The sequence below is a fragment of the Neoarius graeffei genome, chromosome 23, assembly GCF_027579695.1.
Source record: "Neoarius graeffei isolate fNeoGra1 chromosome 23, fNeoGra1.pri, whole genome shotgun sequence".
In the NCBI taxonomy this organism is placed as follows: Eukaryota; Metazoa; Chordata; class Actinopteri; order Siluriformes; family Ariidae; genus Neoarius; species Neoarius graeffei.
The window spans coordinates 60,328,604-60,341,610 of record NC_083591.1 but is presented as its reverse complement, the minus strand read 5'-3'; the positions used below and the strand labels follow the sequence as shown (position 1 = coordinate 60,341,610).

At 50.3% G+C, this 13,007-nt stretch overlaps 1 protein-coding gene across 14 annotated transcripts in view; it reads left to right on the top strand.

Annotated features, from left to right (window-relative positions):
* LOC132871943 (rho GTPase-activating protein 29-like) overlaps nt 1-13,007 on the top strand; it is a 50,193-nt gene that overhangs the window by 36,446 nt on the left and 740 nt on the right. For all 14 annotated transcript variants that reach the window (XM_060906591.1, XM_060906590.1, XM_060906588.1 and 11 more), the window contains 7 exons: nt 1,128-1,291; nt 1,540-1,728; nt 1,873-2,010; nt 2,180-2,385; nt 2,623-2,878; nt 4,574-4,685; nt 11,438-13,007. The exon at nt 11,438-13,007 is cut by the window's right edge and continues 740 nt beyond it. In XM_060906591.1, the coding sequence (XP_060762574.1) occupies nt 1,128-1,291; nt 1,540-1,728; nt 1,873-2,010; nt 2,180-2,385; nt 2,623-2,878; nt 4,574-4,685; nt 11,438-12,300 (1,928 nt within the window). In that variant the 3' untranslated portion in view covers nt 12,301-13,007. The remainder of the gene's footprint in view (nt 1-1,127; nt 1,292-1,539; nt 1,729-1,872; nt 2,011-2,179; nt 2,386-2,622; nt 2,879-4,573; nt 4,686-11,437) is intronic.

The following is a 13,007-nucleotide window of genomic DNA, read 5'->3' as shown; positions in this document are numbered from 1 at the left end:
GGTGAAGTGTAGCATTTGAAACAGCCATTATCCGTCATTATTCCCCACTTTGGGAGACTGATGGCCCTTTTCCACTACCCTTTTTCAGCTCACTTCAGCTCGCTTCAGCTCACTTCAGCCCGACACGGCTCGCGTTTCGACTACCAAAAACCAGCACGACTCAGCTCGCTTCAGCCCTGCTTAGCCCCTAAAACTCGCACCGTTTTGGAGTGGGGCTGAAGCGAGCCAAACCGTGCCGAGTGAGGCTGGGGGCGTGAGCAGACACTCCCCTGTGCACTGATTGGTGAGGAGGAGTGTCCTCACATGCCCACACACGCCCCGCGAGCGCGCTGGGATCTGTAAACACCGTAAACCCGGAAGGAGAAGAATTACGAATTACGAGAATTTCTGAAGCCTTATGCGCCTCGCCTCATCTATACGCTCTTGCCAGTATCTGTTGGCGTTGTCGGTGACAACAAGCCACAGCACCAAGACCAGCAACACTAACGACTCCATGTCCTCCATGTTTATTGTTTACTATCCGGGTTGTGAGACTACCGCTTAAAAGCTCACTGATGTCACTGTTTGCGCTGCTTAACGACATCACCTGACGTCCACCCACTTTCGCTAACTCCACCCAATGTGTCCACCCACTTCCAGCCAGCACGGTTCAGCGCGGTTGTAGTCGAAATGCAACTCCAACAGCCCCGCTCAGCTCGACTCAGCACGGCACGGCTCAGCCCAACTCAGCCGCGTTTGTAGTGGAAAAGCGGCATCTGTGGGCTTTTTGTCTGTACTTTTGCTGTAAATGTAATTGCTGTGTAATCAAATGAAAATGACGCATTCACATTAAAAAAACAAGTTTAGGGAAATGAAAACATGACTTGTAGCTCAGTTTCTACTCATGTTTGACAGTAACACACACAAACACGTGCGCACGCACACACCCTTCTGACATATGGTGCTGCGTTCAGGTAATGGCTCAGATCATACTCACACTGCTGTATTAGTACAGGGGTAAATTTATTCATTAATTTGTTTAAAATCTATATTTTTCTGTAAAGCTGCTTTGCAACAATGTCTGTTAAACGCGCTATACAAATAAACTGTTTTGACTATTAGTAAATGACTGTGTGCGTGTGTGTCAGGTCTGGGTGAGATGGTGACGGAGATGGCGAATTCTCCCGGTCCTTTCAGAAACGCTCAGATGTCCAAAGCAGCTCTCACACACAAGCTGAGGAAACTGCGCGCTCCGTCTAAATGCAGGGAGTGTGACAGCCTGGTGGTGTTCCACGGAGCCGAGTGTGAGGAGGTACTGCCGCTCATCATCACTACCTTCATCATCGTCATCATCATTACCTTCATCATCATCATATGATATGCATGTTTATAAATGAACTCTTCAACTTTAGTACAATCATTTTCCTGCCTTATAGTGTTTATTAAGGCGACATCTAATTTATTTTGTCATTTTAATTGTTCCACTTTATTAATGTTATTGTATTTTTATAAATGGTTGGCACCAGGAGCTCTTTTGTCAAAATTGGTGTGTGTGTGTAGTGTTCATTAGCATGTCATAAGAAGTGTCTGGAGACGTTGGCTATTCAGTGTGGCCATAAGAAGCTGCAGGGACGGCTGCACTTATTCGGCATCGATTTCTCTCAGGCGGCTAAAAACAGTGCAGATGGAATTCCCTTCATCATCAAGAAGTGCACTTCAGAGATCGAGAGCCGTGCCCTAAACATCAAGGTACACTCAGTCACCCTGCGTCAGTGCTAATCTTGTACGATAACTGCTAATCAGCCTGTTAGCTCACAGGTCACTGTAGTGCTGTAGCTGTATGGCAGAGTTGTGTTGCAGTGTGTTACTGTGGTTCGTTTGTTGTGTTTTAAGGGAATTTATCGTTTAAATGGAGCGAAGTCTCGAGTGGAGAAACTGTGTCAGGCGTTTGAGAATGGAAAAGACCTGGTGGAGCTGTCGGACCTGTATCCACACGACATCAGCAACGTGCTCAAACTGTACCTGAGACAGGTAAATACAACCCTACACACACACAGCAGAGGTGAATACACTCACGCAGTAGTTGGTTAAAATCAGAATACTCAGCTAATCAGAACACACTGCACTGCTCTCAGCTGTAAGACAGATTATTACAGTATAAACAAACGGTGTGTGTGTGTGTGTGTGTGTGTGTGTGTAGCTACCTGAGCCGCTGATCCTGTACAGGTATTATAGTGAGATTATTGGTCTGGCTAAAAAAGCTCAGAGCATCACGGCAGATGACACACACTCGCCTCACCTCAGCATCGAGCTCAACCGAGTCATCCTCAAAATACGAGACCTGCTGAGGCGCCTTCCTTCTGCACACTACAGAACCCTGCACTTCCTCATCACGCACCTGCACAGGTAACACCATTGCTAAAGGACTCTACCAAGTCAAAGCTTTTAATAATTTCAGTGATTAAATTCGGTGCCTAACTCTCTTACAGCCAGTGATCTGTGTATAATATCACACTGTGTTTATAATAAATGGTACGTTATATTTACTCTAACTCCACCTTCTAGTCCAGGGGGCTTAGTCGTGTGTGTGTGTGTGTGTGTGTGTGTGTGTGTGTGTGTGTGTGTGTGTGTGTGTGTGATCAGAGTGTCCGAGCATGCAGAGGAGAATAAAATGGACGCGAGGAATCTGGGGATCATCTTTGGCCCGACACTGATTAAACCTCGGCAGCTGGATTCGGAGGTGTCCCTGTCCTCCCTCGTGGACTACCCCTACCAGGCTCTGATGGTGCAGCTGCTTATTCAGCACCATCTGAAGATTTTTGATGTCCAGTTAAGCCCCACCCCCTCCGCCAACCCTCCACTCAGCCGCTGCTCACAGTCTCTCCTAGACATCAAAGAGGTGAGAGGTCGTCATCATCATCACCACACTGCATGACTTTAACAGGGGTCTGTGACGCACGTCACACTACACGCACGTCACACTACACGCACGTCACACTACACGCACGTCACACTAGGCGCACGTCACACTACGCGCACGTCACACTACACGCACACGTCACACTACACGCACACGTCACACTACACGCACACGTCACACTACACGCACGTCACACTACACGCACGTCACACTACGCGCACGTCACACTACGCGCACGTCACACTACACGCACACGTCACACTACACGCACACGTCACACTACACGCACACGTCACACTACACGCACGTCACACTACACGCGCACGTCACACTACACGCGCACGTCACACTACGCGCACGTCACACTACACACAACGTGGGTCTGCACTCAACAGACAGATGGATGGACAGATGGATACGTTAGATAACCAGACAGGTTGAGAGAGAGAGAGACAGACAGACAGACAGGTACAGAGAGACTTTATTAGTAATAAGTAGGAAAACACTGTAATACAATCAAAGGGAAAACAAACAGTCAGTGTGTTTACATGCACATCCAATTCGAGCTACTGTCAGTAATCGAGCTAAGGGTACCAGCAGGGGTGCCAGAGAAATCCAATCCTACATGCACACAAGTTAATCGAGCTATTGTGTGAGGTAAATTGTGCACCCAAGCCACAGGTGGCGCTACACGCCCCATCGTGTTGGTACACTTCCAGCTGTCGTCATGAAGAAGAGCTATTCAAGAGTATAAACAAAGTTATCGCAGTGTTGCCAGATACTGCTGACGTTTTCCAGCCCAAAGCATGTTCAAATCCGCCAAAATGCACTTAAACGCCCAATCTGGCAACACTGGCAGTTCTGTGTTCACGAGTTCCGTGCTCAAGCTGTTCGGCTTGCTCTAACAGACTGTATGGCTACAAACTGTCCTGCACAGACCACTGTTTTGTAAGACAACTTATTTTGCACAATTGTATATTTTTCTAAAGTCCATTTTTTGCTTACAATTTAACTTATGTCTTAATAAACACACAAAAAGTTCAATTGTTTTGTTTTTATTGACATTCTTCAGATGTTGGACATCTATATATATATACACACACACACACACACAAATACAGTGACTTGTTTATGTACACAATTCACAGCTATGGAACAGCTGTACAGATGTATTTGGTGATACAGTAAGTGAGATAAATTTTAACAGTGCAAACAATGCCACAAAAAGAAAAGATTCATGCCGTTGTCATGATTTGTTGTCATGCCGACCGAGGCTGTTGTGTTTCCCGCTTGTGGTCTCGTCACTCGTCACTTCCGGAAGGGGCGGTGCTGAAGTAAGCGGCTCGACTACGTAGCTCGACAGGGTTTACATGCACCAAGTAGCTCGGCTACAATCGCATAATCTAGGTCGTGTAGCTCCATTCCGAGAAATCAAGTTCGGTTCAATTTCAGCTGAATTAAGGTGTATACATGGCATTTAGAACTTTGATTTCAGTCGAGCAACGGCAGAAATTCGATTCTCTCTATGTGCATGTAAACGCACTGACTGTTAAATTTATTTATGCCACTGGAATAGACATTAATGCATGAATCTATAATGAGGTGATTAATGGTGTGTGTGTGTGTGTGTGTGTGTGTGTGTGTGTGTGTGTGTGTGTGTGTGTGTGTGAGCAGAGCTCTAAAGCCAGTAAGAGATACTCGTCTGTGCTTCCCTCCTCACACTCAGTGGATGAAGTGAAGGAACTGCAACGAGCAAGTGGACATGAGGGGAAGGACGACACAGCCGGTCAGGAGTTCACTCACTCACCTCACTCCATCCGCTCACTCACTCATTCACTCACTCCATCCGCTCACTCACCTCACTCACCTCACTCCATCCGCTCACTCACCTCACTCACTCACCTCACTCCATCTGCTCACTCACTCATTCACTCATTCACCTCACTCCATCCGCTCACTCACTCACTCACTCACTCACTCACTCACTCACCTCACTCCATCCGCTCACTCACTCAATCCGCTCACTCACTCAATCCGTTCACTCACTCACCTCACTCCATCCGATCACTCACTAATTCACTCACTCTACCCACTCACTCAATCCGCTCACTCACTCACTCACTCACTCACTCACTCACTCACTCACTCACTCACTCACTCATAGGGCTGGGAATCGATCCAGATTTCCTGGATCGACTCGATTCCAATTCATAAGGTCACGATCCGATTCGATATCGATCTACTTAGATATTGCTGGATTGTCACTTTAAAGTAAAAACTGTCCCTATTGAGAGGAACAGCCCCATAAGTGTTGTGCATGTATCTGTGTATGTGTAAGAGGGACACACAGAGAGAGAAGAGTCAAGGATTTAAAGGATTTATTTTGGAATGAAAAAAATCCAGGTTTTATTTGAATTCTAAATCAAAACCATGATATTCGGTGACCCTCTTTTGATTGAATAACATACCCATGGCAGGGTTTCTGACCACAAAGAAAAAAAAAGCACCTCAGCAACCACAGCAATTGTGTAAATGTGGCACAGTTTGCACACTGCTTTTGTTCTGTCGAGTTCGTCTCTGTCCTCGTAATGTTTGAATCCAAAGTAATGCCATACATCAGCTTTCAGGCCAGCCGGTGATTTTAGCTGTGCAGCTTCAGCCGTCTCGCATTCTTAAGTTTCGGTTTTGTTTGCCGGGTCCTTGCGCGGTCGAGAAAATAGTGCTATAGCCACCTGGAAGAGATCGATCCACACATTTTTTAATCGATCTCGTGTTTTTTGAACGTGAATCGATATCGGATCGTGGATCGATCTTTTGAACCCAGCCCTACTCACTCATTCACCTCACTCCATTCACTCACTCACTCATTCACCTCACTCACTCACTCATCACTCACTCAATCCGCTCACTCCATCCGCTCACTCACTCATTCACTCACTCACCTCACTCCATCCGTTCACTCACCTCACTCACTCAATCCGCTCACTCAATCCACTCACTCACTCATTCACTCACTCACCTCACTCCATCCGATCACTCACTCATTCACTCACCTCATTCCATCCACTCACTCACTCACCTCACTCCCTCCCTCCACTCACTCACTGCACTGACTCACGGCACTCAATCCATTCACTCCCTCCCTCCACTTGTTCACTCCGCTCACGTCCTCCCTCCACTCACTCCATTCACTCACTGCACCCACTCCACTCACTCACTCCACTCCGCTCACTCCACTCCGCTCACGCCACTCCCTCGCTCACTTCACTCTGCTCACTCACTCACCTCACTCCATCCACTCACTCACTCACTCACTCACTCACTCACTCACTCACTCACTCAATTCACTCACTCACCTTACTCCACCTGCTCACTCACTCACTCACCTCACTCCATCCACTCACTTACCTCACTCCATCCGCTCACTCGCTCGCCTCACTTCATCCATTCACTCACTCACCTCACTCACTCACCTCACTCCATCTGCTCACTCACTCACCTCACTCCATCCGTTCACTCACTCACTCACCTCACTCACTCAGTCTGCTCACTCACTCACCTCACTCCATCTGCTCACTCAATCCGCTCACTCACTCACCTCACTCCATCTGCTCACTCACTCAACTCACTCACTCACTCACCTCACTCCATCTGCTCACTCACTCAACTCACTCAACTCACTCACTTCACTCAATCCACTCACTCACTCACTCACTCACTCACTCACTCACTCACTCAATCTGCTCACTCACTCACAACACTCCATCTGCTCACTCACTCAACTCACTCACTCACCTCACCCCATCCGCTCACTCACTCAACTCACTCACCTCACTCCATCCGCTCACTCACTCACTCACTCACTCACTCACTCACTCACTCACTCACTCACTCCATCTGCTCACTCACTCAGCTCACTCACCTCACTCCATCCGCTCACTCACTCAGTATGCTCACTCACTCACCTCACTCCATCTGCTCACTCAATCTGCTCACTCACTCACTCACTCACTCACTCACTCACTCACTCACTCACTCACTCACTCCATCTGCTCACTCACTCACTTCACCTCACTCAATCTGCTCACTCACTCACTCACTCACTCACTCACTCACTCACTCACTCACTCCATCTGCTCACTCACTCACTTCACCTCACTCAATCTGCTCACTCACTCACTCACTCACTCACTCACTCACTCAGTCCACTCACTCACTCAATCCACTCACTCACTCTGCTCACTCACTCACTCACTCACTCACTCACTCACTCAATCCACTCACTCACTCAATCCACTCACTCACTCACTCACTCACTCACTCACTTCACCTCACTCACCTCTCTCCACCTGCTCACTCACTCACCTCACTCAATCCGCTCACTCTCCCTCCCTCCCCCCCTCCCTCCCTCCCTCCCTCCCTCAATCCACTCACTCACTCCATCCGCTCACTCACTCACCTCACTCACTCAATCTGCTCACTCACTCACTCACTCACTCACTCACTCACCTCACTCCACCTGCTCACTCACTCACTTCACTCAATCCGCTCACTCACTCACTCAATCTGCTCACTCACTCACAACACTCCATCCGCTCACTCACTCAACTCACTCACTCACCTCACTCCATCCGCTCACTCACTCAACTCACTCGCCTCACTCCATCCGCTCACTCACTCACTCACTCACTCACTCACTCACTCACTCACTCACTCACTCACTCCATCTGCTCACTCACTCAGCTCACTCACCTCACTCCATCCGCTCACTCACTCAGTATGCTCACTCACTCACCTCACTCCATCTGCTCACTCAATCTGCTCACTCACTCACTCACTCACTCACTCACTCCATCTGCTCACTCACTCACTTCACCTCACTCAATCTGCTCACTCACTCACTCACTCACTCACTCACTCACTCACTCACTCACTCACTCCATCTGCTCACTCACTCACTTCACCTCACTCAATCTGCTCACTCACTCACTCACTCACTCACTCACTCAATCCACTCACTCACTCTGCTCACTCACTCACTCACTCACTCACTCACTCACTCACTAACTCACTCACTCAATCCACTCACTCACTCAATCCACTCACTCACTCACTCACTCACTCACTCACTCACTCACCTCACTCACCTCTCTCCACCTGCTCACTCACTCACCTCACTCAATCCGCTCACTCTCCCTCCCTCCCTCCCCCCCTCCCTCAATCCACTCACTCACTCCATCCGCTCACTCACTCACCTCACTCACTCAATCTGCTCACTCACTCACTCACTCACTCACTCACTCACTCACTCACTCACTCACTCAGCTCACTCCATCTGCTCACTCACTCACCTCACTCTATCCGCTCACTCACTCACCTCACTCACTCAATCTGCTCACTCACTCACCTCACTCCACCTGCTCACTCACTCACCTCACTCCATCCGCTCACTCACTCAGCTCACTCCATCTGCTCACTCACTCACCTCACTCCACCTGCTCACTCACTCACTCACTCACCTCACTCCATCCACTCACTTACCTCACTCCATCTGCTCACTCACTCACCTCACTCCATCCGCTCACTCACTCACCTCACTCCATCCGCTCACTCACTCAGCTCACTCCATCTGCTCACTCACTCAGCTCACTCCATCTGCTCACTCACTCAGCTCACTCCATCTGCTCACTCACTCACCTCACTCCACCTGCTCACTCACTCACCTCACTCCACCTGCTCACTCACTCACCTCACTCCACCTGCTCACTCACTCACCTCACTCCACCTGCTCACTCACTCACCTCACTCCATCTGCTCACTCACTCACCTCCATCTGCTCACTCACTCACCTCACTCCATCCGCTCACTCACTCAGCTCACTCCATCTGCTCACTCACTCAGCTCACTCCACCTGCTCACTCACTCACCTCACTCCACCTGCTCACTCACTCACCTCACTCCATCCGCTCACTCACTCAGCTCACTCCATCCGCTCACTCACTCAGCTCACTCCATCCGCTCACTCACTCACCTCACTCCATCCGCTCACTCACTCAGCTCACTCCATCCGCTCACTCACTCAGCTCACTCCACCCGCTCACTCACTCACCTCACTCCACCTGCTCACTCACTCACCTCACTCCACCTGCTCACTCACTCACCTCACTCCACCTGCTCACTCACTCACCTCACTCCACCTGCTCACTCACTCAGCTCACTCCATCCGCTCACTCACTCAGCTCACTCCATCTGCTCACTCACTCCATCTGCTCACTCACTCACCTCACTCCATCCGCTCACTCACTCAGCTCACTCCATCCGCTCACTCACTCAGCTCACTCCACCTGCTCACTCACTCACCTCACTCCACCTGCTCACTCACTCACCTCACTCCACCTGCTCACTCACTCACCTCACTCCATCTGCTCACTCACTCAGCTCACTCCATCTGCTCACTCACCTCACTCCACCTGCTCACTCACTCACCTCACTCCATCCGCTCACTCACTCAGCTCACTCCATCTGCTCACTCACTCACCTCACTCCACCTGCTCACTCACTCACCTCACTCCACCTGCTCACTCACTCACCTCACTCCACCTGCTCACTCACTCAGCTCACTCCACCTGCTCACTCACTCACCTCACTTCACCTGCTCACTCACTCACCTCACTCCACCTGCTCACTCACTCACCTCACTCCACCTGCTCACTCACTCAGCTCACTCCATCCGCTCACTCACTCAGCTCACTCCATCTGCTCACTCACTCACCTCACTCCATCTGCTCACTCACTCACCTCACTCCACCTGCTCACTCACTCAGCTCACTCCATCTGCTCACTCACTCACCTCACTCCACCTGCTCACTCACTCACCTCACTCCACCTGCTCGCTCACTCACTCAGCTCACTCCATCTGCTCACTCACTCAGCTCACTCCATCTGCTCACTCACTCAGCTCACTCCATCTGCTCACTCACTCACCTCACTCCATCTGCTCACTCACTCACTCACCTCACTCCACCTGCTCACTCACTCAGCTCACTCCATCTGCTCACTCACTCACCTCCATCTGCTCACTCACTCACCTCCATCTGCTCACTCACTCACCTCACTCCATCCGCTCACTCACTCAGCTCACTCCATCTGCTCACTCACTCACCTCACTCCACCTGCTCACTCACTCACCTCACTCCATCTGCTCACTCACTCACCTCACTCCACCTGCTCACTCACTCACCTCACTCCACCTGCTCACTCACTCAGCTCACTCCACCTGCTCACTCACTCACCTCACTCCACCTGCTCACTCACTCAGCTCACTCCATCCGCTCACTCACTCAGCTCACTCCATCTGCTCACTCACCTCACTCCACCTGCTCGCTCACTCACTCAGCTCACTCCATCTGCTCACTCACTCACCTCACTCCACCTGCTCGCTCACTCACTCACCTCACTCCACCTGCTCACTCACTCAGCTCACTCCATCTGCTCACTCACTCACCTCCATCTGCTCACTCACTCACCTCCATCTGCTCACTCACTCACCTCACTCCATCCGCTCACTCACTCAGCTCACTCCATCTGCTCACTCACTCACCTCACTCCACCTGCTCACTCACTCACCTCACTCCACCTGCTCGCTCACTCACTCACCTCACTCCACCTGCTCACTCACTCAGCTCACTCCATCCGCTCACTCACTCAGCTCACTCCATCTGCTCACTCACCTCACTCCACCTGCTCGCTCACTCACTCAGCTCACTCCATCTGCTCACTCACTCACCTCACTCCACCTGCTCGCTCACTCACTCACCTCACTCCATCTGCTCACTCACTCACCTCCATCTGCTCACTCACTCACCTCACTCCATCTGCTCACTCACTCACCTCACTCCATCTGCTCACTCACTCACCTCACTCCATCCGCTCACTCACTCAGCTCACTCCATCTACTCACTCACTCACCTCACTCCACCTGCTCACTCACTCACCTCACTCACTCACTCACTCACTCACTCACTCACTCACTCACTCACCTCACTCCATCCGCTCACTCACTCAGCTCACTCCATCCACTCACTCACTCCCTGCACTCACTCACTGCACTCAGTCACTCCACTCACACCCTCCCTCCACCTACTCACTCCACTTACTCCCTCCCTCCACTCACTCCCTCCCTCCACTCACTGCACTCACTCACTCACTGCACTCACTCACTCCCTCCACTCACTCCCTCCACTCCCTCGCTCACTTCACTCCGCTCACTCCACTCACTCAACTCCATTCCACTCAGTCACTGCACTCCACTCTCTCCCTCCCTCCACTCACTCACTCACTCACTCACTCACTCACTCACTCAACCGACTCCACTCCACTCACAAACATAAGAGCTGTTTATTTGATAAATTTTACAGTGTATTTATTAATAATTACAGAATTAGCAGAATTTATGCTACACTTTGTTTTATATTGTATTTATAATATAAACTTTTTTATTTTGTGTGTGTGTGTGTGTGTGTGTGTGTGTGTGTGTAGCTGACAGTACAGATGGTGTTAACGGCGTTGGATCTTCAGTAGTTGTCAGTCGTCTCAGTACAAATGCAAATATACCCCCGGTGAAGCTCCGCCCACCACGGACCCACTATTTGTCCCGCCCTGTGAGTTTACCTGTGGACCGCCTGCTCAATGAACGCAACATGGTTGAGCGAGAGAACTTGGGCGGGGCAATCGCAGAGAAACCGGAGGCAGAGAAAGCAGAGAACCGCACGTACCGCAGCCCCTTCGTCCACACACACACCCTGAGACGCACCTGGGACAAACAGTACCGCCATTATGATGTCACACCTCGCACTGCCATGATCGTCGCCAACTTGCCTCCCTCAGGGGCAGTGGGCGGAGCCAAAACAGAAACCGCCAAACCGGACGGATCCAAAACGGCCAGCGCAGATTCGCCGAGCGGTGTTTTACCTCCGAACAGTCCGTACGCCTTCACCATGCGTCCGATTCGGACTTTGAGACGAGACAGTAGCACGAGCGATAAAGACGTCCCGATCGTGTTCAGAGCACCGCGGACACTCCAGCCCCCGCCCGGAACTTTCTACAGGCCTCCACACGTCCACGTCAAAACGCCGGACACGGAAAAGGACGCTAACGTTTCCCCGACTACCACCATAACGACACTGGCTGTCAATATAGCTGCACCACTCGCCACGCAAAGTGTGTGTCCAACCTCAGCTGCACTGTCAGTCACACCAACATCACCGTCAACAGGAAGTGACACGTGTGGTGTTGAGGAAGTACAGTTGGATTCAGAGTCGGACGACGTGAGTGAGAATAAATCGGTGTATCAGAGACTGAGAGAGAGCCAGCACTCGCAGCGAGAGGCACACTTCGTATAAACACACACTTCTCTGTTCGTTTTACACCTTCACACACATTTCAACACAAAGCTGTGATTAATGTTCATCAGGGTTTTGTATTTCTCACTCCTCATGTTTCGTGGTGATCAGCCCTGCTGAGACGGGATTAGTTTTCCCTGTGGAGGTGTGTGAGGTCATTATTCCCAGAGTATCTCTGGGACTTCAGTCTGATTTCCTGTGCATGTGTGGAAACATCATGGCATATTTTCTCCTCCAGAAACTGAGCAGTAGAAATAACTGCAGGTAATATTTCTCTCACCTGAACTGACATGTGGCTAAAGACCACATAACGTCCTGTGGCAGAAGTAGTTTAGCGTTTCTTCCCTGTAACTCCCTCCAGGAAGTGTGCGCGCTTTTACCTCCCTTCGTCTCCAAAACCATGAGTTTAAAACTCAGAACAGTAAAGGGTAAAGTGATGAGGTGCAACAGGGCGTGGCAGGGAAGAGACACTTTGGGAGGGCTCAGGGAAGGTACTGATGCTCAAGTGTGGCCACGCCCCCTCCAACAAGCACTTTTAATAAAGATCAGAGCAATCAGTGTGTGTGATGCCGAGGTGTGTGTAGTGCACATGGAGTGTTAGTGTGTGTACACTTACACTGTTCATTCATTCCTCAGCGCTAAACTCACTTCCTGCTCACGGTCACACGGCCTTACACTAGATTACTGTTGGGATTTTTAAAAAATGG